Source organism: Juglans regia, chromosome 8 (assembly GCF_001411555.2).
Source record: "Juglans regia cultivar Chandler chromosome 8, Walnut 2.0, whole genome shotgun sequence".
NCBI lineage: Eukaryota > Viridiplantae > Streptophyta > Magnoliopsida > Fagales > Juglandaceae > Juglans > Juglans regia.
This window is the reverse complement of record NC_049908.1, coordinates 459,349-482,350: the sequence shown is the minus strand read 5'-3', so window position 1 is coordinate 482,350 and position 23,002 is coordinate 459,349. Positions and strand designations below refer to the sequence as shown.

Sequence of the window (23,002 nt, the reverse complement as noted above, 5' to 3'; positions counted from 1 at the left end):
AAATTTTAGATGTGGAAATATATTTACCCTCGCACACGTCAAGTATATATACGTCCATCCATATTAATTGTTAACGACACTTGACATATATATATATATATATACATATACTAGTAGTAGGTAACGCCCATTGTACGTTTGCCTAATTTTCTTTTTTATTTTTTTTTTATCTAGGGATTGATGAAGTATTTTTTTAATGATTTTTTAAAAATATTTATGATGATTAAAAAAATATATGAAAAATAAAAAAATAAAAATAAAAAAATGAAATACACATTCATGACATATTTTTGGACTACTTTTTCGTTAGTTGTAATAGTTCTCTTTAGTTATTTAAGAATATTATCATATTTAAATTATGTTAAAACTCTAATTATTTATATAATTATATTTTTTTAAAAATATTTAACAAAATTTCATCATTTATTTAATGATGAAATATTAGTATTTTATAAATTAAATTTGATAATTTATTTATGATATGATATTTATATATTAATTATCTATTTTAAATTAATTTAAATCAGTATTTAAATTTTTACCATTTGATCAAATTTGGAGAGTTATGATGAAAGGTTAGATTTAAATCCTAAAAAATTGTATTTTTGTCTCGCTTTCTCTTTCTCCCTCTCTCACCTTTTTTTTTTTACCTAGTGATTAAGAAATTGTTTTTTAATGATGTTGTGAATTTTTTATTTTTTTTAAAAATGTTTATGATGGTTAAAAAAATATATGAAAAAAAAATAAAAATAAAAAAGTGAAATACACATTTAGGACATATTTTCAGACTACATTTTCGGTAGCAGTTCTCTTGTAATAATTTTTGTGATATTTTGTGGTGATTTTGTAAAGATGATTGCTGTGAGGATATAGAGATGGACGAAGAAGGGAAGCATAAAATAAGAATATTGTTTATCATTGTTCATTACTATTCATCTTACTATTCATCAGACGATACACACTTTTAAATATAAAGAAATATATATACGCACACATATATAAAAGGTTAATTGACATCCTAGTATAATAAGGTCGGCAATGACAAAAGCGTCAAATCAGCCAGACGACAGTAATTAATTAGTTCATATTTTTTTTTCTGTTTTTACTATTTATTTGATTCAGTGATTGCACTGATCTCTAGAATGAGCTTTATTACTTTGAAATTAGTGGTACTTGTGTAAAATCTTGTATGGCGTAAGATTTTCACTCGTAAAACGTTTCTCCCGTCAGTGCCTTCATTTCTTCAAGAGTGAGTGCATGTTTACGTGCATACGTGCGTTCTTTCGAAAACTTCACTGACAGGGCTTTTCTTTTTAAAAGACTTTCCTTTCTTTAAAACGTGTCCCCCGTCAGTACCTTCATTTCTTAAAGGTTTGTGCATTCGTGCGTTCGTACATGCACGCATACATCCATTCGTTCTTATCACTTTCATAGGCCAGTAGACACTGTTACGCCCCGTGTGTTTGGGGTTAGCGGTCTTTCTTTGGCCACGGATTCCGCCCGTGGCAAACATGCATATAGTTCGGAGAATTTTTTATTTTTTATTTTCTCATCTGCAAACATGCATGAATAATGCCACTAATAATATATACGAGCAGTATATATAAGTACATGCTATATGTATCCGTATCTCTCAAAAAGTATGATCTTCAAGAGGTGAACCAGATTCTTAGCTTACCTTTGAGTAGGATGGATGGTGATGACAAACTGGTATGGGGCCCTTCTAATAAAGGTCAATTCTCAGTTAGAAGTGCCTATTATCTTGAATTAGAAAGGAAGAGAAGTCTTAAAGGTGAACCTTCAAAGGAGAGGGAAGATGACCAAAGATGGGTTAAGATATGGCAACTGGATGTACTAGGGAAAATCAAACAGTTTTTGTGGAGAGCTGGGAACAACTTTTTGGCAACTAGAGCTAATTTGCTGAGAAAGAAACTGGTGAAGGAAGATGTATGCCCAATATGCAAGGAACAAAAGGAATCTGTCATACACGTGTTGTGGCAATGTGTTGCTTCTAATGATGTCTGGTGTGAGTCTTGCTCTAAAATCCAAAAGTGGAAAACCAGTGAGGGTAACCTGCTGGAACTGCTAGAGAAACTGATGCAGAAATTAGCTAAAGAGGAAATGGAGGAAGTGGTTTTGATAATGTGGAACATATGGACAAGGAGAAACCAGTTTGTGTTTGAAAACAAATTCATATCCCCTGGCCAGATTATCAATGCAGCAAGAGAACAGATGAGAGATTTTAAAATGGCTCAATCAGAGATAGAGAAGACTCTTCATAGCAGCAACATGGAGAGACCAACGAGATGGCAGAAACCTAACAGAGGACAGGTGAAAGTCAATTGAGATGCATCTTTTGAGAAAAAAAAGGAAAAAATGGGAATTGGTATAGTTATAAGGGATGAAATGGGGGAAGCACTAACAGCCTGCTGTGATCAAAAGGAACACGTGCAACACCCTGCAACAGCAGAGTGTATGGCACTTTGGAAAGCTATGGAGATCAGCAGAGACCTTGGCTTTCATAGAGTAGTTTTTGAGGGTGATGCACAGAATATTGTGAGAGCTATCAATGAAGATAATACTGATTATCCAAGCTATGGGAGTATAATTCACGATGCCAAGAAGATGCTACAACAGCAGCAAGGATGGAAGGTGCAATATGCTCATAGGACATCAAATGAAGTGGCTCATAAATTAGCCAAGCAAGCCTTATGTCTGGAATCCGAATTTATTTGGATGGACGTTATGCCAACTTTTATTTCTGATAGAATAGATATGGAAAAGCAATGTATTGATAACATTACACAAAGTTAATACAAAGGTTTATGATTCTTGATTCAAAAAAAAAAAAAAAGATCTCTTCAAGTTTAATTTCCAACCATATTATTGTACGTTGTATGTACATCATTGTGCATGATCACAGTCCAAATTAATAGGACTCATCCATGATATTTATCTTCGACTTTTTTTTAAAAAATAATAATAATAATAATAAATGCCATATTGCTGATAACAATAGATTCACGACTTAATGTAAGAGATAGGGCTGCTTAATTTCATCAGACAAACTGATTTCCCTATTGTTTCTACTAATAATAATACGAGAGTCTCTGGTCTCATGATGTCGCGTACGCGTACGTACTGGCGTACTATATTATTGTGAAAATTAAGCGACATCTTTGATTTTATCGCTTGAATAGCTCTCTAATAATGACCATATTATATATTTTTTCATATATTCGCGAGGTATGGGAATTCAATTGATTAATATTATAAAAAGAAAAAGTCGAAAGAGTCGGGAGTGGTTTGGATTTAGAGATTAGATAAAATGAGATGATTTTAAATAAAAGATGAAAATTGAAAAAAAAATATTAGTTTTTAATATTATTATTATTTTAAAATTTGAAAAAATTTAATTTAGATTTGAAAAAGTTTAATTTAGATTTGAAAAAATTTAATTATTTATTATATTTTGTGTAAGAACTTGTGAAAATTATAATCATGAGATGAGATGAAACACTTTCTAAATCTAAACGGTATCATATATCTTATAAAAGATGAAGATTTTCGATCTAACGAGCCGTGTTAATGTAAGATGCTGAAATAACACTTAACCCCTCCAAAAGAAAATAAGGGAAACCAAATTTAGGTATTTAGACGTAATTAATTAGTAGTTTTTATTTACGATTTATGTTCATGGGAAATTTAAGTTTCGTTTGGATACAAAAACGATTTTATCTCATCTCATTTTATTATTATAATTTTTTTAAATTCTCACACAAAATATAATAAATAATTCAAATTTTTTAAATTTTAAAATAATAATAATATTAAAAAATAATATTTTAATAATATTTTATTTTATTTTTAATTTTTATATAAAATCAGCATTTCACTATTCTATTCAAACAAGCCGTTAACCTCTCTGCAAAGCATTCCATCAATTACTGTACGTAGGAGAATGCTGGAATTTGGCCGTGTATTAAACACACCAATTAACGAAAAACGATAACAATCAAAAGAGTAATATATATAACACTTTAAAGATATATATCTCTGCAAAATATAAGCTTGGAAGTGCCAATCATTAAACAATGAGGTGTTAGGTGACAGGTCCAACTAACACCTCGTGTCATGCGTCAATGTCCATAGGAGTTCAACTTATGCCTCATCCTCCTCGCATCATGAATCGTCAATTTCAACGTCGGAGCATATATATATATATATATATATAAATTTGTTTTCCCTCTGTAGGGTAAAAAACCAGGCATTATTAATTATGAGTGGTATAAACCATGATCTGCTATCTTCAAAAGTCTATAATTTTTCCATAACAAAAAAGAAAAGCAAGGTTATCTGAGTCAAATATAATGGTTTTTTTTATTCGTATTATGCATATTCTGGAAATACACGTACACGTTTTAACGCAGTCAGTAATAAGGCAATTATAAGTAGCTTTCATTTTGTCAAACTTGCAATCAATGAATTAAGCAGCAACAAGGCAATTATAAGTAGCTTTGCTGAAACTTTATCCAAAGGCCCCCCCGACTTTTGTGACCCTTTCTCCTTACTTATAAAATCTTTTTGTCAAATTTTTAGAAACAAACACTTCAAGTTAGAATCTATTTTGTTGTAGATAGATGCAAAGTATAATTAGGAAGGAAGGAAGGAAGGAAGGAAGTCATTCAGTCAGTCAATACAGAGGAGAATATATCTATCTATAATTAGGCTTTTTCTAGTTACTTGACCATAGGCACAAGTTTTGGACTGCTTCAGCGCAAGGCATCATCATCTTGTTAAAGGAACATTTTATTCCTCTTCAATTAATTAAACCACTAAAAATGTCATTTACAAGCAAACTTTACATAGCAGAACTTCCCTTTCTTTTGCATTTCTTTTTCTTCTGTCAACAATTAATTCTTCCCTCCCATATATCTCTCACTTCCTAGCGCTGCAGATAGAGGACTGCAATCCATCATGCTGTGCTTCCCCTGTTATAAATGTATGATTTTGCAATATATAGGAAGGCGGCCAGTTCTATTACACTAAGTCCACAAAGTAGACAATAAAAGTAATCCAGATGTGCCCGATTAAGATTATTGGCGAACCAACTATCTTGACCATCCCCACCAGTTGCTGACACAATGACAGAGACGAGGAAGCTGCTTAGAAAGCTCCCCACGCCAAAGATACTCAGGTACAGAGCAAGACCCACACTCCTAAATTCACTTGGGACCTGATCATAAAAGAACTCTTGTAGACCAACCATGGTGAAAACATCGGCAATCCCAAACAAGACATATTGAGGAGCCAACCACCATACGCTCATTGGGACTGTCACCCCTGGCAAATCAACCAACCCGTATTCTTGAGCAGTTTTGAGCCTTACCATCTCAACTACAGCTGCAATTGCCATGGAAATTGCAGATAAAACCATCCCAGTTCCAATTCTCTGTAGCATTGTGATGCCAGAGGGTTTTCCAGTGAAAGCTCTAGCCATAGGCACAAAAATGCAGTCATATATGGGAATGAAGAGAACAATGGCAAGGCTGATAAAGGATTGAAGAGAAGCGGCCGGTACATCAAAGCCTGGCACAACCCTTCTGTTCATAGTAGCCCCTTGCTTGGTAAAGAAGGTTGATGACTGTGCAAACACAATAGCATACGCCAAGCTTGTCAACCACACTGGAACAAGCCTAAGAACTGCCTTCGCCTCCTCAACCTCACCGATGCTGCACACCTTCCCATCTTCTTTAGAACCATCTGGTGCAAGCAAAGCTTTGTTGAGGAACCTACAAATTAAGACAGAAGAGATTTTATCTAACACTCCATTTAAAACTGTTTCCTTAAGTATGCTTCCATCGGAAATTCACACGAATAGCAAGAGCTCTCCAATGGTTAGGAATCTAGCAAGGTGGTCTGAGATATTATAGCAAGTAATCTAACAGAATTTCCATCAGTGCAATACTAGTTAAACTCAAAGGGAAAGGCTGAGTGACTCTTTGATTGATATTAAGACGGATCAGAGACTTTAACCTAGAATCCTGCCCTTAGCCCCTTTGGTGTCCCCCCATGAAACTATTTGCATGGTGCCTGTTCCACAAGCCCCAAAATAACTTGGGTGCTCAAAGAACATTGAAGAATGCATTAGCCAATAGGAGGGGAAAAAAAAAAAAAAAACAAGAGTTGCATTATACTAGTACCAAGAGTCTTCTTATAGTTAGGAATCAAAGCAAGTTGGCATATGACTAATTTAAGTGAATGCAATGTGGATTGCTCAACGTCACGGCCGAAAAATTCTTTCCAATAAAGAGGAGGTGAACACACACACTGGGCAATGTGAGTCCTACAAGAGAAATGCTTCTACAAGGAATACAGTTTCAAAATTCTTCATTGAAGCTCACTTGTGGCTTTTATATTCCCTTTCTTTCCCTAATCCTTAAAAATGAGCTGAAAGATATTTTTCTTACCTGAATTCTTCTGAACTTTGGTGAGGCAAGGTTCCGCGAGTTTCCTCTTCAATGGCTATTGCTGAGGAGGTGGTTCTCCAGTTCCTAATTGCAGCAACAAACACCCGGCCAACTCTCACAAATGGACTTTTCTCATTGCCTTGGAAACTGTACCGGTAAGTCCTAGTTCCAAGAACGAAAATAACCAGTGCAACCACCATTGTGGCACAAGGGATTCCAAAACCAAGACCCCAGCTAAAATTGTCTTGTATAGAGTTTAAGATTGGAAGTGTTACTAAGCTACAGGCACATAAACCAAAATACCACCAATTGAAGAATGAGCTTTTGGCCTTGCACTCTTTAGGATTTCGTCCCTCAAATTGATCAGCTCCAAACGCCTGAACACAAGGCTTATGTCCACCTTGTCCAAGTGCTACAAGATATAGAGAGAAGAAGAATAAGATTACTTGGGGCTGAGGAGGAGAACAAGGCAGAGATTTACTGGCGTCTTCGCAGCCAAAAGAGCTGAGAGAAGGAATAATTGATGACATAGTCAACAGGCCAAGTCCCTGTAATCCCATTCACAATCGAAACGTATTAGGAGCAAATCATGGTTAAAGTTGAAAAAACAGGACATTGAAAGACAGTAGGATTGACATCCTTTACATTTCATATGGTAACTCTATGATGGAGCTTTTATAATCGACTCTATTATTTTTATTAAATTAGATACTTTTTTATGATTCAATAAAATATTAAATTCAACACAGAGACCTTCATTTCCAATACATCAAAACAAATACTATAAGGCATTCCTTATCCCTGGAAAAAAGAGTAGAAACTAAGCTTGAACTCTCCGAAATGGCTTTTAGCTATAGTGTAACAGCACAAATTTGTTCACAAGCCATACTTTGTCCTAGTATTGAAATGAATTAATTACGTCAAGCATGCTACAAAGGTCCTCTCCACGTAGCTAATGGTAGAATCAAAGAATGGCCTTAAACCGATGCAAAGGTTAGAATCAAAGTAATCAATGAGGTTTTCTCCCTCTAAAAATACATTAATTAACAAAATGAAACATATAATTAGCCCATGTAAAGAATTAATGCCCAAATAAATGAAAAAATAAATAAAAATACAGAGAGAGAGAGGAAGGGAGAGGGACCAAGATGTAGATGAGAGAAGCAACGACTATAGTGCGGTAGCGGCCGAGAAAGGAATCGGCCACAAACGCACCCAAAAGAGGAAGTAACGAGGCCGTTCCGGACCAGGCGTTGACGTTCTGGGCGGCAGTGGCAGTTGACTGGCCAAGAGGTCCAGTCAAATACATTATGAGGTTGGAGCCAATCCCATAGTAGGCGAACCTCTCCGCCATTTCCACGCCTGAAACACAGACGTCTCTATTAATGGAACTTCAGAAAAATTAAATATTCAGAAGCAGTTGCTTATAGAAAATGATATTGGGACGATTTATAGAAGTGGAGAAGAGTGTTACCTATGATGAAAGATGCGGATCTCCAAGTGCCGGATTTGGATCGGAGGGCGGGTCGACCTTTGTGGTCAAAGGCACCATCGACGGTGTCTAATAGAAGTGGAGAACTGATGGTGGGAGGCGCGGACATGATCTTCAAACCTCAGTTACCAGACCAACTACGTACAATCACGCCCTTGTCCACTCCATATCCAAGGAAATACAGAGAGAGAGAGAGAGAGAGAGAGCGCGCAGTGATTGTTTCGTTTTATCCGGCTTTGTATCTTTTTATACTGTTTAGTTTCTGTAAATGCATAAACCTTTTTTCTTCAACAATTCTTCTAATCAAATTAAAAGCTTGGGCTTTCTTCGGAGGCCCATTGATTGTGTTGAAGTCGTGTTTTACAGTTTTTCACGTGCAATCACATGCAACTAAAGAATAAAGAAGATTGCGGTTCACTTTTGATGACCTGGGTATGATTGGCAAGTGCTATTATTTTTTAGGAAAATGCTACATGCCCCGCTGGGGGCTCGCTGGGGCATGTAGCATTTTTTTATATATATATTTTAAATTTATTTTTATATAGATATTTTAAATATTTTAAAAAATAAAATAAAAATTATAATATTATTTAAAAATATTTTCTTAATTACGAAATAGAATAAAAATTAATATTTAATGATTTATATTTTACTTTCTGATTAAAGAAGTGTTTTTTTTTTACTTTTTGATTAATGAAGTGTTTTTTAATGATTTATTTTTTACTTTCTGATTAAGGAAGTGTTTTTTAATAATTTTTTTTTTACTTTCTGATTAAGGAAGTGTTTTTTAATGATTTTTTTTTTTACTTTCTGATTAAGGAAGTGTTTTTTAATGATATTTTAAATTTATTTTATTTTTTAAAAATATTTATAAGTGTAAAAAAAATCTACATAAAAAATAAATTAAAAAATTACACATAAAAAAGTACATATTAAGCTCAACGGGAGCCCCCAACGGAGGCTGTAATATGACTATTTTAAATATTTAAAAAAAATCATAATATTATTAAAAAATATTTTCTTAATCATGAAGTAAAATAAAAAATTATAAAAAAATATTTTTTTATAATTTTTTATTTTACTTCATAATTAAGAAAATATTTTTTAATATATATTTTTTACTTTTGGATTAAAAAAATATTTTCTTAATAATATTTTATTTTTTAAAAATATTTTAAAATATTAAAAATTTATATAAAAATTATTTAAATAAAAAATATATTAAATAATACGACAGCCCCAGCGGGGGCTGTAGCACTACCCTATTTTTTATTTTATTATTACTTTTTACCTACTTTTCTACTATTCATTACTTTTCACATACTTTTTACTATTATTTAATATTTTATTATTACTTTTTCACTACTATTCATAAACATTCTCAACACTTCTCACTACCCAAACGTACCTACGTATGTTTGGCAAGTGAGAGTACCTCAAGTACTCTCATTACTATTCTTTACTTTATTATTACTTTTTACCTATTTTTCTACTATTCATTACTTTTCACATATTTTTTACTACTATTTAATATTTTATTATTATTTTTTCATTACTTTTTCACTACTATTCACAAACATTCTCAACACTTCTCAAGTATTCTCACTACTCAAACGTACCCTTAAGTCAACCAATAATAGGGTTGTAATCGGTTCGCTCTGATTCGATTTTAAACAAAATCTAGAATCGAATCGGTATATATCGTTTTTATATTTTTCAAAATCGATTATGTCTTGATTACCCACCTAAATCGATACTTTCAGTTTTATCAATTTCCAATCCGGTCTGATCCGATTTTTTAATTTTTTAAATATAAAAAATATATAATAAAGTGTTACTTCTTATGATAAAATATTATTAATAATTTAAAATATATTATATTTAAAGCATATGATCAATTAAATTTTGATCTTTAAGATTAAACTTTTATTTTATAAAATATAATAACATTATCTTATATATAATTATATTAATAATGTATGATCAAACAAATTACAAATGTTCATATTTAAGATTAACATTTTATGTTATAATTTATAAATTATAATATGAAATTATTTCATATATGATATATAATTTTAATTTTAATATATGGTTATATTATATATAAAATTTATATATATAAATATTTTGTATAATATATAAAATTAATTTATATATATATTTTCCAACCGATTCGATTTGGACCGATTTTCTAGTTTAAATTTACACCCCTAAATCAATAATAATATAGTTTCTCCAGTCAAAGTTTCAGATGAGATCATAATTATACCTGAATCCAATAAATAAAACTTTGTGACTTTCTCAGATAATATTTGATAATCATCCCATCTATTATTTGAAATTCAAGCTTTAGAAATATTAATGCTCATCTTATCTCCAAATGAGGTGGTCTGTTAGTGGATTCAGATGAGACTTGCATGAGATTAGACTTTATATTCACTAGCTTATTAGACCATACCCTAGTCTAAACCCATGATGGTACCCAGCGGGCCTTTGGAAGGGGATTAAGCCCCTTCTAGAATGACAATTTATTTATTTATTCAATGGTGTTCTGTCAAATTACTCGTATTGAAATGTTTTTTATTTTTTTAATCGTGAAATGCTGATATTTATAATCAATTTTATTATTATTATTTATTTAAATAATTGAGGTATGGAATCAGTTAAATATACTCTTAACAATTTGTGAGACCGACTGCATGATTTTTTTAGAAGAAAATATGTTTATAACTATGAATTATGTAACCGCCGTGTAATCGTTTTGAAAAAAATAAATAAAAGATAGGACTCACATAAAAAAAATTAATTTTTTAATAATAAATCTTATTATTTTTTAAAACAATTACGTAATATTTATGCACTTTACGATTGTATATAAAATTATTATTTTTTTAATATCTTTTTGGGCCACGCAACTTCCAGTTGGGCCATAAACTTTAAAAGGGTTTTGTAGCCTATTTTTTTTTTGAATAATACCACTCTTACTAATGAGTTTTATCAATGATTTTTACCACTCTATTTTTTTTATTTATTTTTTATTATTTTTTTTTACTTAATGATTAAGTAAGTACTTTTTAATAATATTATGAATTTTTTTATTTTTTTAAAAATATTTAAATGTATTAAAAAAATACATAAAAAAAAATACAAAAAAAATAAAACTCACAATTACATTAACGGTAGCTCCCAGCGGTAGCTGGGAGCGGTGGCCCTAGCGCCACTCTTTTTTTTTTTTTTATCAAAGAAAGGAAATACAATAAAAATGAAAACTTTGACGTTGATTGTTTGTTATACGGCCCCTCCCTCAGTGCCTGCACTGCATCTCAACTTGAAAATCCAACCGGTAGTTTGGTCCCCAAACCCAGTTCCAATAACAAGGTTGGTTGGGGTTAAAGTCACCCGTTCAACGCCAGTTTTTGTCATTGTGATGTGCACTTTTGTGGACGGGGATTCTACTGCTCTCTCGTCCGCTCCTTTTTTCTTTTAGACCGACGACGTTGTTGCGATGCAGCAATAAAAAAGGATTCCAGAAAACGATAACGTTGCGCTGCTCTAAGCCTCTCACAGAGACACACAGAGTGGCCCTTCCGGTTTCCCCACCCCTGCCTGCCATTTACATGCTGACTAACTGTGTACCAGTACCGATCCCTCATCCCCAATTAAGCAACCACCGTCCGTCATACAACTCAGGATATTACCCTGATCAGAGATCACGACACCAACTTTCTGTAAAAAGCAACAAGAAAAAGAAATTCATGTACTCCGCCTCTGTTTTTGTTTTTTTACTTTTTGTTTACCAATTAGACTGTGAACCCGAGGAGGAAAAGAGAACCCATATATAGCAAAATTAATTACAACAAAAAGTACTTGTAAAAAAAAGGGTTTCTTGCTTTCTTTATTCAGCAGCTCTATTGAACACCCCCCCGGGCCGGGAAAACCAAACCGAAAAAAAAAAAAACCAACGATCCAGATGCAACCGACGCTTCCCGGTACAAGTGGCAGCACCGGTGGCAGTGAACTGAGTCGAGGTAGACTCCCCCGGTTCCGCTCTGCTCCAGCCACCTGGTTAGAGGCACTTCTCGAGGAAGAAGAAGATGAAGAAGACGACGAAGACCCATTGAAGCCCAACCTCACTTTAACTCAGTTACTTGCGGCTTCCAACTCTTGTACACCCACACCCACTTCCAGACAGGACTCTGCCACCTTTACTTCTTCCTCTGTCGATCCGGGCCACTTTGACTCCGGTTCTCCCCCCGTCTTCTTCAGGCAGAACAGCTCTCCAGCTCAGTTTCTTGGCAATTCGGGTGTTAGGCCTGAAGGGTACTTTTCCAACTTCGGTATTCCACCAAACTACAACTATGTGTCGCACAATATTGACACTCCTCCAGGGAGTAAGCGGACGAGGGAGGTCGAAGCGCAGAACTTAACTGCAGCAAAGTTTCCATCTCAGCTGGTACACTGTTTTTTTTTTTTATATATTTAAAGATAAATGTGATTTCTTTAAATTGTCTACGGAATGAATACGAGACATTTTTTATGGTGAAAAAAACTTAAATAAAACATAATGATTTGGGTTTCGTGGTTTTATGGAATGCGTCTCTTTTGGGTGTGTTAAAGAATGTTCAGTGGGTTGTAGTTATATACGATATTTTAAAATATTTTGCTGTCGTTTCATTTGGTAATTGAATTTGGATTCTTGGGCTAATTTTATTGGCAATGAAAAGTTCATATATTGTTCAGTTCTGTTTCCATTTTTTGATAGAAAGAGGAGCAAAGCAGTCAGGGACCTGCTGGGGAGGATAGTTTGATAGATATGGAGATGGAAAGGCTTTTGGAGGATTCAGTTCCTTGCCGAGTTCGGGCGAAGCGAGGTTGTGCCACACACCCTCGGAGCATTGCAGAGAGGGTGAGGCAGATGTTAGATGTTATAGATGAAGACTTTGACATTGTTTATGTTTTTTACTTCTAAGCTTAAAAAGTTTCAGTTTAGTCCCAAAAGTTTCCCATCTCCTCTACTTCTCTCGCATTTGGCATAGGTTCGAAGGACTCGAATCAGTGATCGCATAAGGAAACTTCAGGAGCTGGTGCCCAATATGGATAAGGTAACTCTCTAAGTTACAACGAATTTTTCTATTTTGTCTTTTAGAAATATTTGAAATGCCTTATCTATAATATATTCTTTTTTTTTTTTAATTTATTGATTGCAAGGAAGATACAGTTTGAGATCCTTCATATTAATAATATCGGGATACTATGTTTTTCTGTAAATTAAAGCAAAGGGGTGAACATGTTCTTACAAATGAATTGTATTAAGCGTTGTTCACAGTGACTGACCCAGGAAACTTCAGATGAGGGAGGCAAATCAAAGACTTCAGTTTGTTTTTGTAGTCCATATGGAATATAACCTTTTAATGGTCAGAGTAGATTTTCCGTTGATCTGTAATAAATACCAGATTAAAGAGTTCTAATTGATCAATAATATCTGAAGGTTAAAGTAGGTTGACAAAATTAGCCAGTTAATACTTAAATGAATGGTGGAATACCAAAAAGATAATTTGTTGAGGTCTATTATTTCTTTTAATTGTTGGTATATCTCGATAATCAATCAAGTTAGTAATGGAGATGTGACTATGCTTTTTATTCGACATCTTCACTGTCACTTGCAGCAAACAAACACTGCAGATATGTTAGAAGAGGCAGTAGAGTATGTTAAGTTTCTTCAGAAGCAGATTCAGGTACTCCCTGCTTTGAGCTACTTTGAAAGTTTAATGAGTATCTAAGAAGACAGGCAAATGAGTGGCTGCTGACTTGTATGGGATTGGAAAGAAGATAGGAAATATGATTCTACGGTATATGATGTTTATGTTAAGTGGAAAATGGAAGGGATACTTTTCACATAATGAAAATTCTGGAACATGGCAGGAACTATCAGAGCATCGACAGAAATGCAAGTGCATAGCCAAGGATTAAGCAGAAGAAGGTATTAAATATGACTCCCAGAATTATGTGTAATTATATGATCTCTGAGGTTTCAGCCAAGGTTCATCATAGTAATTTGCCATTAATATTCTCTGTTCTCTCAAATATTCTCTTGGTGATTACAAGATCTAGCACTCTTCAGTATGTAGATTTGAGGTTCCATGTTTGAGTCTATGATCAAGACTACCTGCTTATCTTGGCAAAACCCGATCTTTGTGGTTTCTACTTAAAATCAAAACAAAAATAAAAAGAAAGATGCTGCAGTTGATAATAATGTACAAAAAATATATGTTAATGCTCATAAGGCAGTAATGGATGCTATCTATTGAATTTCCATTTCACTCAAGGAAAAAAAAAACATTTATGTGCATCCAATATAATGATGAAAGAGCATGGGGTGCAGCCTGTTTGGAAATTTAAGCGAAGGTATGTTTTGTGAGCGAGGGAGGTTTTACGCACTTGGTTATTAAATTAAAGCAAGTTTTCTCATGTTCGGTCTTGGTCACTATTAAACTTCAATTCGTAGATCCATCACCCCAAATTCAATAGGAAGTCAAGATCTATAGGAGCACAATTAACACTCTTATGTTTACATTTGCACCTTGGAATGTACTTATTTTTACAAGGAAACAAGTGGGAGCCATCACCTTATCTTTTCCTGGAGACTGCAGTCATTTCTGCCACCCGGTTGATGAGGAAAATTAACATTGACCATGTTGTTGGTAATTTGTTACTAGAATTTGCGTATATGGTATGGATGATTTTGAATCATCAATAAAATTGATACTTGTTTTTCATTCCATGATGTGGCATTATATGATAGGTTTACAGATGAAATATAATAAATAGTCTCCAATCATTTAAAAACACATCATAAGATGATGAGAGGATGATAAGTAGCATTACTCTTCTAGTTTTTAAATGTAGAAATTTTTCGACATTGAAGTGGAATATAATATTAAATTTCCACTCCACTAAGAATCGAAATTTATTTCCAATGATTTTATATTGAAGCGACCAACCTTATTTCGTTTTCACGAAATCCTTGTGAACATATACAGGGGCGAGTGCAGATGGTGATGTGATAGGAGGGTAAACGTTTGCACTCTTTTAAGGCTTCCTTTTTAAGGTTGGAGACTGCATCTTGGCATAGAAAATACAATTTTTTTTAGCGAAGGCTTTATGATCTGATGTCATTTGTTCCCTCCCCTCTTTCATGGTGAAAGGTCTAGGATTGAGTCCCAATACCCTCTTGTCAATCTAGGTCACTTTCCAAAAGGTACCCTATTCCTTGTCTATGTTCTTCACCACGGGTAGAAAGACGGTTAAGCATGAATTAATTAAATTGATTTTTAACGAATATCTTTGGAGAACGGCCTTCAGGAGAAGGAAGGTTGGTCTATTGAAGAAGCCAAGCGAGCTTACAACCTTATGCGGTGATATTGCATGCATTGTGGTTTACAGAAGCTATGATTCTCAGCCGGATATTTGGCCTTCTTCAAAAGAAGGATCTTACTTGTTCAAGAGGCTCAAGAATTTGCTTGCAAATAACGAGGTAAATTTATGATGAATAAAAAAACTCTTATTTTTTTGGTAGAAGCTACGTCCAGGTTTAACGGGAAATTAGAGGCAAAGAAGAAGACAAACCAGGAGCTACAGATGGAAGTAGTTTTGATTGGGTTCTTGCCAGGTAAATACTCGAGCTGTTTGGAAGATTTGACAGAAATATATAGGTCCCTATGTTAGATCAATTGGTTAACCTCATCACCAATATATAGGACTGGATCAATGGTTTTAACACCCCCCCATGTCCCCAACTTATGGCTGATGTTGCTATTTGGAAACGGTGGAGCATGGATTAGAGAACTGGTTTGGGTAAAAATTACGGCGGATGCTTTATATGCATCAGTTGGCCATGGAATAGTGTCATTTGTCATATGGGTTGACAAAGAAAGAGATAGTGAGATGTGGATGTACTTCTTTTGACGCTTTATTCCAAATGTGTTACCTTACGCTTAGGTCATTCCAGCACCGCATAAGAAGTTCATACATATTTTAATTGACCTCTTTTTGTATATTGAACTAATAAGAATGCTATCGTAATGTGATGTTTGTCAAAGGTTTAATGCTTAAAACCGAAAAGATGTCGAAAAGGTGTATCCTAATATATGGGGAGAAACAAAGTTAGGAGACTGAAATCTCTGCTCAGGAGTGTCAAAAATTCAGGGTGAGCGGCGGCTGAGGGCTGTCGTTTAAGATAGCTCAAAAAGCAAAGAAGAGAATGGTGGTAGAGAAATCGAGGGTTGTTTTCTTTACACATCAAAGGAAATAAAGAATGGAGGTCGATTTCTTCAGTTCCTCTCTCTGTTCATGCATATCATTTCATTACCATGTCTCAATCCATCTTTTCTACAACTTATTTGAGGTGGCATGCCACACAAATAAGAGGTTTGTTTTTGGTTGTTCTACCGTTATAAGAGGTTTGTGGTATTGGTTTCCAACTGTCCCTCTTGTTGCATAGGTTTAGTACGAGACTTCTCTCATATAATTAATTTTGTCCATTAATGTCTTAAATTTTTAATCTCTATGTGACTTATTAATTAATCACTATGAAGCTATGTGGTGTACGTGTAGAGAGTTTATTTATATGATCCAAATATTTTTCATTTAGGTTGTTTTTCAACAGAGATGCTCATTTCCATTTTTGTTGTTGCTCTGTTTCTTCTCATATTGGGGTTTCTTGATGATCACGACTTTGCCTATATTACTTGTCCAGATATGGGACCATGCCACCAGATATAGAAAGAAACCAACATCTTTAACGACTGTACGCATGGTCAGGTAGAGCAAGAGAAAAATGAGGGAGGCTTTTGAGCTCCCGTGTAAAAACACTACAAACATCTCGGTCATCCTCTGCCTGTGAATTTCCATGCAAATTTCTTTCTCTTGATAAGGTTCATGCATGGTATTTGCGCCCGAGTTACAAAACTAAGAGCATTACTTCACGTTCATCATATACAGATCGAGGAACATGAGATATATAGAAAACAACATATAGAACAGCCAATTCCATCAGCAGGAAAAGTGAAGACGGTGACTTAGGTAAACAAGATGCCAACTGAGAGCCATTAAGGTCAGGATGTTTAGGAAAGACGAGTAGGTGTTTAGCTTCTTCAGCCTTCCATTTAGTATAACAATCCGAATCCTGATCACTTCCTGCTTCGCTACTTCTGGTGAGGCTGCTGCCGGAACAGCAGAAGCGCTAGTTGTAGTTGAAACTGCAGGGTCAGCAATTAATTCCTCTGTTCCTCTTCCTTCTTCCTTCTCCATCTTCATCCTCTCAAACATGACCTGCAATTTACAACAGAAAGAAAGAAATGGAAGTGAGGAGATATTCGTATGTAAGGCTCATTTGCTGGATCAGATGGCTGGGTGACTAATTAATTCTTTCATGGGTAGGAATTCTAGACTGTGAAAGTACCGATATTACATCGGACTTTTGCTAGTGAAATATCCCATGCATACAACTTCCTGAGATTAATTTCTAGCAAACAAATCTTTCCAGGAACGATGGCTAGCGTTGGTCGAAAATGACAGTAAAAGAATATGAAATGAAGCAGCTCATTGATATTTTGTAACCGATCCCATACTCCAGCAATGTATACAGAGTAATTAATATGTTACATAAACCGACCATATATATATATATGTATATATGTATATATATTTTTTCTCCGGAGAATAGAAATCACTACACCATATCAACCAAATTAAAATAATTATGCGCAGAGGTTTTGGAATAGAGAGATTTTCCTCAGAATAATGCTAGAGCAGAAGGAAGCGCACTTTAATTATAGCGTGAGGTACCTTAGTCGCTCACGGCTCCAAGTAAAGCAAATTGGCAAAAACCATCAAAAGTGAAGCTAGCAGGAAATATCCCTGAAACATTTCAGCCTTGCTCGAGAACAAACTCTTGGTATTTCCCAACAAGAGCCCCACCAAAGCAGCCCCAATGCTAGCAGCCATGGCGCTGAAATACACAGGATATACCTTGCTTTGCATCATCCCGAACTGCTGCTTCGGCATGGCGCCGGCTAGTATATAGCTCGAAATGAACGTAACCCACACGCACATCCCACATAGGCCGTGGCTAACCCCAGCAAGTTGAGAACAAACATTGAAGACCTTCTTGCCTCGGAGGACTTGGCGTACCTCAAAGCACCACGCCCAACCTCTCTTCCTTGCCCGACTAACCCTCTCAATTCCTTCTTAGTCTCTTTCTTTAACTTGTCTGCAGCCTGCTCTGCGGTCTCTTTTGCTTCTTTGGCTTTCTCCACCATTTCTTCTTTAGCCAGCTCCACTTTATCCCTTACATTCCTCGCGATATGGTCCCCATTCGTCTTGCCAATGTCTTTTGCCTCCTTAACCTTGTCCACGGCATCCTTTACATTCTCTTTAGCGCGTTCTCCAACCTCGTGTGTGATACTTCATATGATATGGATAAGGGTAGGTGGTGTATGGGATCCCACATTGCTTGAGAAGAAAAAATTCTTGCTCTTTATAAGGTTCCAATGAGACTCCAATTGTATCATTGACTAGTCATTTTAGAGTATAGGCCATGTAGTTTGGACCTTCCATTGGGGTGTTACATCGTGAGCTTTCTTGGATACCGTTTCTCTTGCTTTATCGAATGCATGTGCACGTGGCTTCTCCTACCTCGTGTGCTGTCTCGGAAACCATGTCTTTAGCCTTTCCCGTTGCAGTAGCTATCTTGTGCTTGCATTTTCCCAAGGCATCGCATATGAGCTCCCTAGGAGTGACTTGGGTCTCTGCTCTCTCAGCGTTCCCTGATGACTGTGAAAGGCCTTGATCATGACCGAGATTTGGAAGGAAAGAGGAGGATTTTTTGATATACTTCTTAGCGTTTCCGGTAGATGGGATACCCCCATGAATAGACTCGGGCTTATGGACATGGTGTTGGTCGGGTGAGATAGAGACTATGGTGTTGGGGTGGCCATGAACATGATCCGGTTCATATTCGACAATAATCGTTCTATGGCCTTCTTTAACAATCACTTGCTGATTTCCTTGCTCCTGCTTATCTGGAGTACTTGGAGACCACACTCCGGCTGCAGCCAGTGAAGAGACAAAAGGCCAGCAGGGAATTCATCGTCTTCTATGTGTCTTCGTCTTTTTCAGGATTAATAAGAATTTGGGCTGGATGATCAATCGGAGGAGCGGGCTTAATTGGCTTGGAATGCAGAGGTTCAGTTGCGGGATTATGGGGGTGGGGGGGTTTGCAGTTTTCAGAGTTGGAACAGGATGTTTAGGTGCAACTGTGCAAGTACGTAGAGTTTGCACGTTGCGGTTGAGTTCCAACTGACGGAGTGAGTGTGCATCACCGGATGCACACGTAGACTGTTAGGGCAGGCTTGGATGTTGAGATGAGATGAGAATTTTGAGATTTTTGTGAATAGTATTAAGATGAAAAAGTTGAAATTTTTGAGATTTTTGGTTTTAGAAATGCAAGTGGGTCCCATTGAGATATGTTTGGATGTAAAGTGAGATGAGATTTTTGGAATTTTTTTATTGGGATTGTGGGTCCCACCGAATCATCCTCCCGAGGCCTCTGTTTTACGGGATATTTTGTTCTTTTCGTTGCCTGCCCTTTCACCAAAACTTGGCATGTTCGTTTCGACGGCTCAGAACGCCCCTCCTCCCTCAGCAGAAGCACCCCAATCGTGCGGCACCCAGACAACGCAGCGACGAAATTTCCCGAAGAGAGTTTCTCGAGAACCACTGCTCCACGACTTCGTCGAACCGTCGGTAAGTTTCGCAGGCCTTCCCGGGGGTAATGGTTTCAACATTTTCGTAGGTGGAGTTTAGGGTTTCAACATTTCCCTTCAAGCACTGCTGGTTTGGCCCCTCTGATGAACGAACCTAGATTTGCAGTGATTTGTGCAGGGTAGGTTTCGTATCTGTGTCTTCAGAAATGGGCTGGGTTCGTCAATTATTTTTTCCCCAGATTTGTCTATGCTTCTTTGTTGTTGATGTTTTGATCACTTCAGTCCTCTACGTGCAGTAATCCGGACCTGTTTTAGGGTGTAAATTTCTGGGGATTTTCATCCCCATTTCAGCAGCTCGATGGGTCGATGTAAACATAATAACATCGTATCCATCGAGGGTTCCTCTGTATCCATACGTTAGTATCATTGCCGATCCCAATATAGAAGGGATTTCTCACTATCCCCAGTATCTTTCCTCGGAGCCCGTCAGCCTTGAGAAATTGTGCATAGCCACAATTACCAAATGTATCGTGAAGGAGAAATTGTCGCCTTGTCATTGTAGTCAATGCCTGCGATGACATCAAGAACATAAACAGCATCTGACACTGTCCGTGCCTAATGGCCCTGCATTATCAAACACAAAACCAGTTCTCGTTATGAGTAATAATCAGAGCTGGGTTATGTTAATGGAATACAAACATAGAAGTGTGAAAGATGGGAGCGCTGAAATGTTCCTCACCTGTTATTCATACACATATGAATTAGTATAATGCCAGTTCATGTGTCAATGCATTTAGTTATAAGTACCCGCATACATTGGGAGAAATAATGTGAACCAGTTACAAGGATGGGCTTTGAGAGTTGAAGTACTTGTTCTTACAATAAAATGTGCATCCGTGTAGTTTAGAGAACTGGTTTTTATGGTTATTCACTCTACATTGTAGTTTAACGTATGAGGTGTTTTTATACCTGCCCTTTTCTGCTTTGTTTGCAAGAAATATGGAAAGTTGTAGTGGAGTGAGCAGTTCTAATAATCACCCTATGAGGCCAGAAGGTGGAGTGAGCCAGGGACGAATACCACTTTGTTATTGTGGCATTCCCTCCAAACTGCGGACGTCCGCTCAGCCCAACAGTTTTGGTCGGAGGTTTTTTAATTGTCGACATTATAAGGCTCAAAAGCAGTGTGGATTTTTCGAATGGCATGATCTTGCATGGAATCAACCGGATTGTTGTAAGCGCACCCTAGAGTTAGCAGAACGAAGGAACGAAAGGATCGCAGATAAACGTGCAAGAATGGAACATCAAAGATTCCAATCTATGAAGACCAAGTACAAATGTGCATTGATAGGGTCTTGGGTTTTATTTATTGCTTTATTAGTTTGTTTTAAATTTTCCAAGGTTAATGATAATGTTGACCGTTTAATGTTGCACTAACGTCAAAACTTGTCCACTGACTATTGTAATTAATTTTTAGGATTACTTGCTTTGTTCGCATTAATGTAGTGGTTGTCATCCATTCTCATCATTACTTGTTTTGCACTAATGAAGAACATGCTCCATATTTACCACGTGATGTGCTCCCCTATAATAACCGAAGCAAACAACCAAATTTGTGTACAAATCACTTATAGACAATAACATAGTCAAATGCATTGTTTGCTTTTGGAATAAAATATTCGGATAATAAACGTGCATATATATATCAAAATCACGATCATCCATGATCGTATACATAGAACGCTAGACGAAATAAACACATAAATTTAGGTCCCCACGGTGATATTGACAGTACAATTAACAACAATTACAAGCATGGCGAAGCATTCATCCCCCATTCCGGTGAGCCCACATAGGAATCCCAATCCCATCCCTCTGTGCAGCCATCGCTCCGGCTGACTCATGAGACATGTCTACCACTTCTTCCGTCTCGTCCACATCCTCTCCCTCAGGCGTATTTCCTCCACTTAACTGAAGCCCCAATGCACGCTGAATGTATTCATCATTCGGCGTCACCGTCTTAATCAGGTTGTGCAGAGTACAACATGCGGTCACGATCATCCCTTGCCTACTTGGGCGATATCGAGGCATCGCTTCTAATATCTGAAATCGGTTCTTCAGAAGCGCGAATGTGCGCTCAATAACATTGCGCAGCGAGGAATGACGAAAGTTAAAATAATCTTTATAACCCCGGAACTGGCGGGCACCATAACGATCAGATCGATGATACCTCTCTCGTGGATATGGCGGCATAAACTTCTCAATACAAGGAAATGCCGAATCGACGAGATAATAATATCCTGCAACACATGTCGATATACCCATGAGTTACATCTATACGGTCTTGCAAATGTCAAGGGAATGTATAATTGAATAAAGATATCTTACACTATAGAGCAATAGCAAGTGTAACAGATGAAGGTACCTGGATCTGGCCATGGGAATCCATTCCGAGCTCGACTAAGGGCATCCAGAAAAACTCGTGCATCATGGGCTGTGCCTTCCCATCCAGTATACACATACGTGAACTTCATATCAAAGTCACATAAGCATAACACATTTTGTGCAATCCGATTATAACGATTTCTATATGCGTTGGCCCTACGAGCTGGTGCAGAAGCTGATATCATTGTGCCGTCCAACGCACCAAGACATTTCTACATTCAATTATATCAAAAGACAACCATAATTATGTGTCTGTTAAATCACTATCAAAGATCAATATGCATTTCAAATAAAAAAAGTTTGAAATAAGCGGAATAATTCATTACCTCAAACCATGGATAATTATGATGGTTTCCTGCAATGTACGGATGGACCCCGTGAGTGTGTGTCGGCCTAATCACGGTCCGGCCTAGCTCATGTAGCGAGCGCATCACCGTCACAACGTGTCGGTTAATAGTTTCGCTAGAATGTTGGAAACGGTCCCCTACGATGCGTTGGCCCTGTGCATGGCCAACGAGTAGGCAAAAAATGCCTAATGATTCCTCCACTGAGACCCTCTCTGTAGGGTCCATAATTAATGACCCACGTAACAGGTCGCATACATACCGGAATGCAGGCACTTCCATTCGAAACATCTCTTTGCAACTCGCCGGGTTTCCATTCAACACCGCTTGAATATATTGGTCCCCCCGTAGACCTATATTGTGGTGGGGCATTGGAACCCGACGCCCCCAGCTCTGAGATGTTGAGTACATCACATTAATAAGGTTTACCTCCTGCATTGCCGCTTCATCTCCACTAGAGGGATATGTCCGCATAAACTCATCCAC

General features: G+C 36.4%; 3 protein-coding genes across 5 annotated transcripts; 2 read left to right on the top strand and 1 right to left on the bottom strand.

Moving 5' to 3' along the window:
* Positions 1–2,376: 2,376 nt before the first annotated feature.
* Positions 2,377–2,814, top strand: LOC109000944. The gene has a single exon (XM_018978015.1). It carries the CDS (start codon positions 2,377–2,379, stop codon positions 2,812–2,814), a length of 438 nt encoding a protein of 145 aa, XP_018833560.1.
* A 1,974-nt stretch (positions 2,815–4,788) lies between these two features.
* LOC109000980 (protein NRT1/ PTR FAMILY 5.10-like) lies at positions 4,789–8,236 on the bottom strand. 2 transcript variants are annotated; one of them, XM_018978073.2, is made up of 4 exons: positions 7,945–8,236; positions 7,615–7,832; positions 6,471–7,018; positions 4,789–5,792 (listed from the first exon to the last, which is right to left on the bottom strand). In XM_018978073.2, exons 1-4 carry the CDS (start codon positions 8,069–8,071, stop codon positions 4,976–4,978), a joined length of 1,710 nt encoding a protein of 569 aa, XP_018833618.1. In that variant the 5' UTR covers positions 8,072–8,236; the 3' UTR covers positions 4,789–4,975. The 2 variants fall into 2 exon arrangements, with proteins under 2 accessions (XP_018833618.1, XP_035549354.1); XM_035693461.1 differs by lacking the exon at positions 7,945–8,236 and having other exon boundaries at positions 7,686–7,731.
* Positions 8,237–11,344: 3,108 nt separating this feature from the next.
* LOC109000977 (transcription factor bHLH80-like) lies at positions 11,345–15,495 on the top strand. 2 transcript variants are annotated; one of them, XM_018978068.2, is made up of 6 exons: positions 11,345–12,418; positions 12,728–12,871; positions 13,002–13,067; positions 13,632–13,700; positions 13,888–13,945; positions 15,006–15,495. In XM_018978068.2, exons 1-5 carry the CDS (start codon positions 11,936–11,938, stop codon positions 13,933–13,935), a joined length of 810 nt encoding a protein of 269 aa, XP_018833613.1. In that variant the 5' UTR covers positions 11,345–11,935; the 3' UTR covers positions 13,936–13,945; positions 15,006–15,495. The 2 variants fall into 2 exon arrangements, with proteins under 2 accessions (XP_018833613.1, XP_018833612.1); XM_018978067.2 differs by lacking the exon at positions 15,006–15,495 and having other exon boundaries at positions 11,347–12,418; positions 13,888–14,231.
* Positions 15,496–23,002: the final 7,507 nt, after the last annotated feature.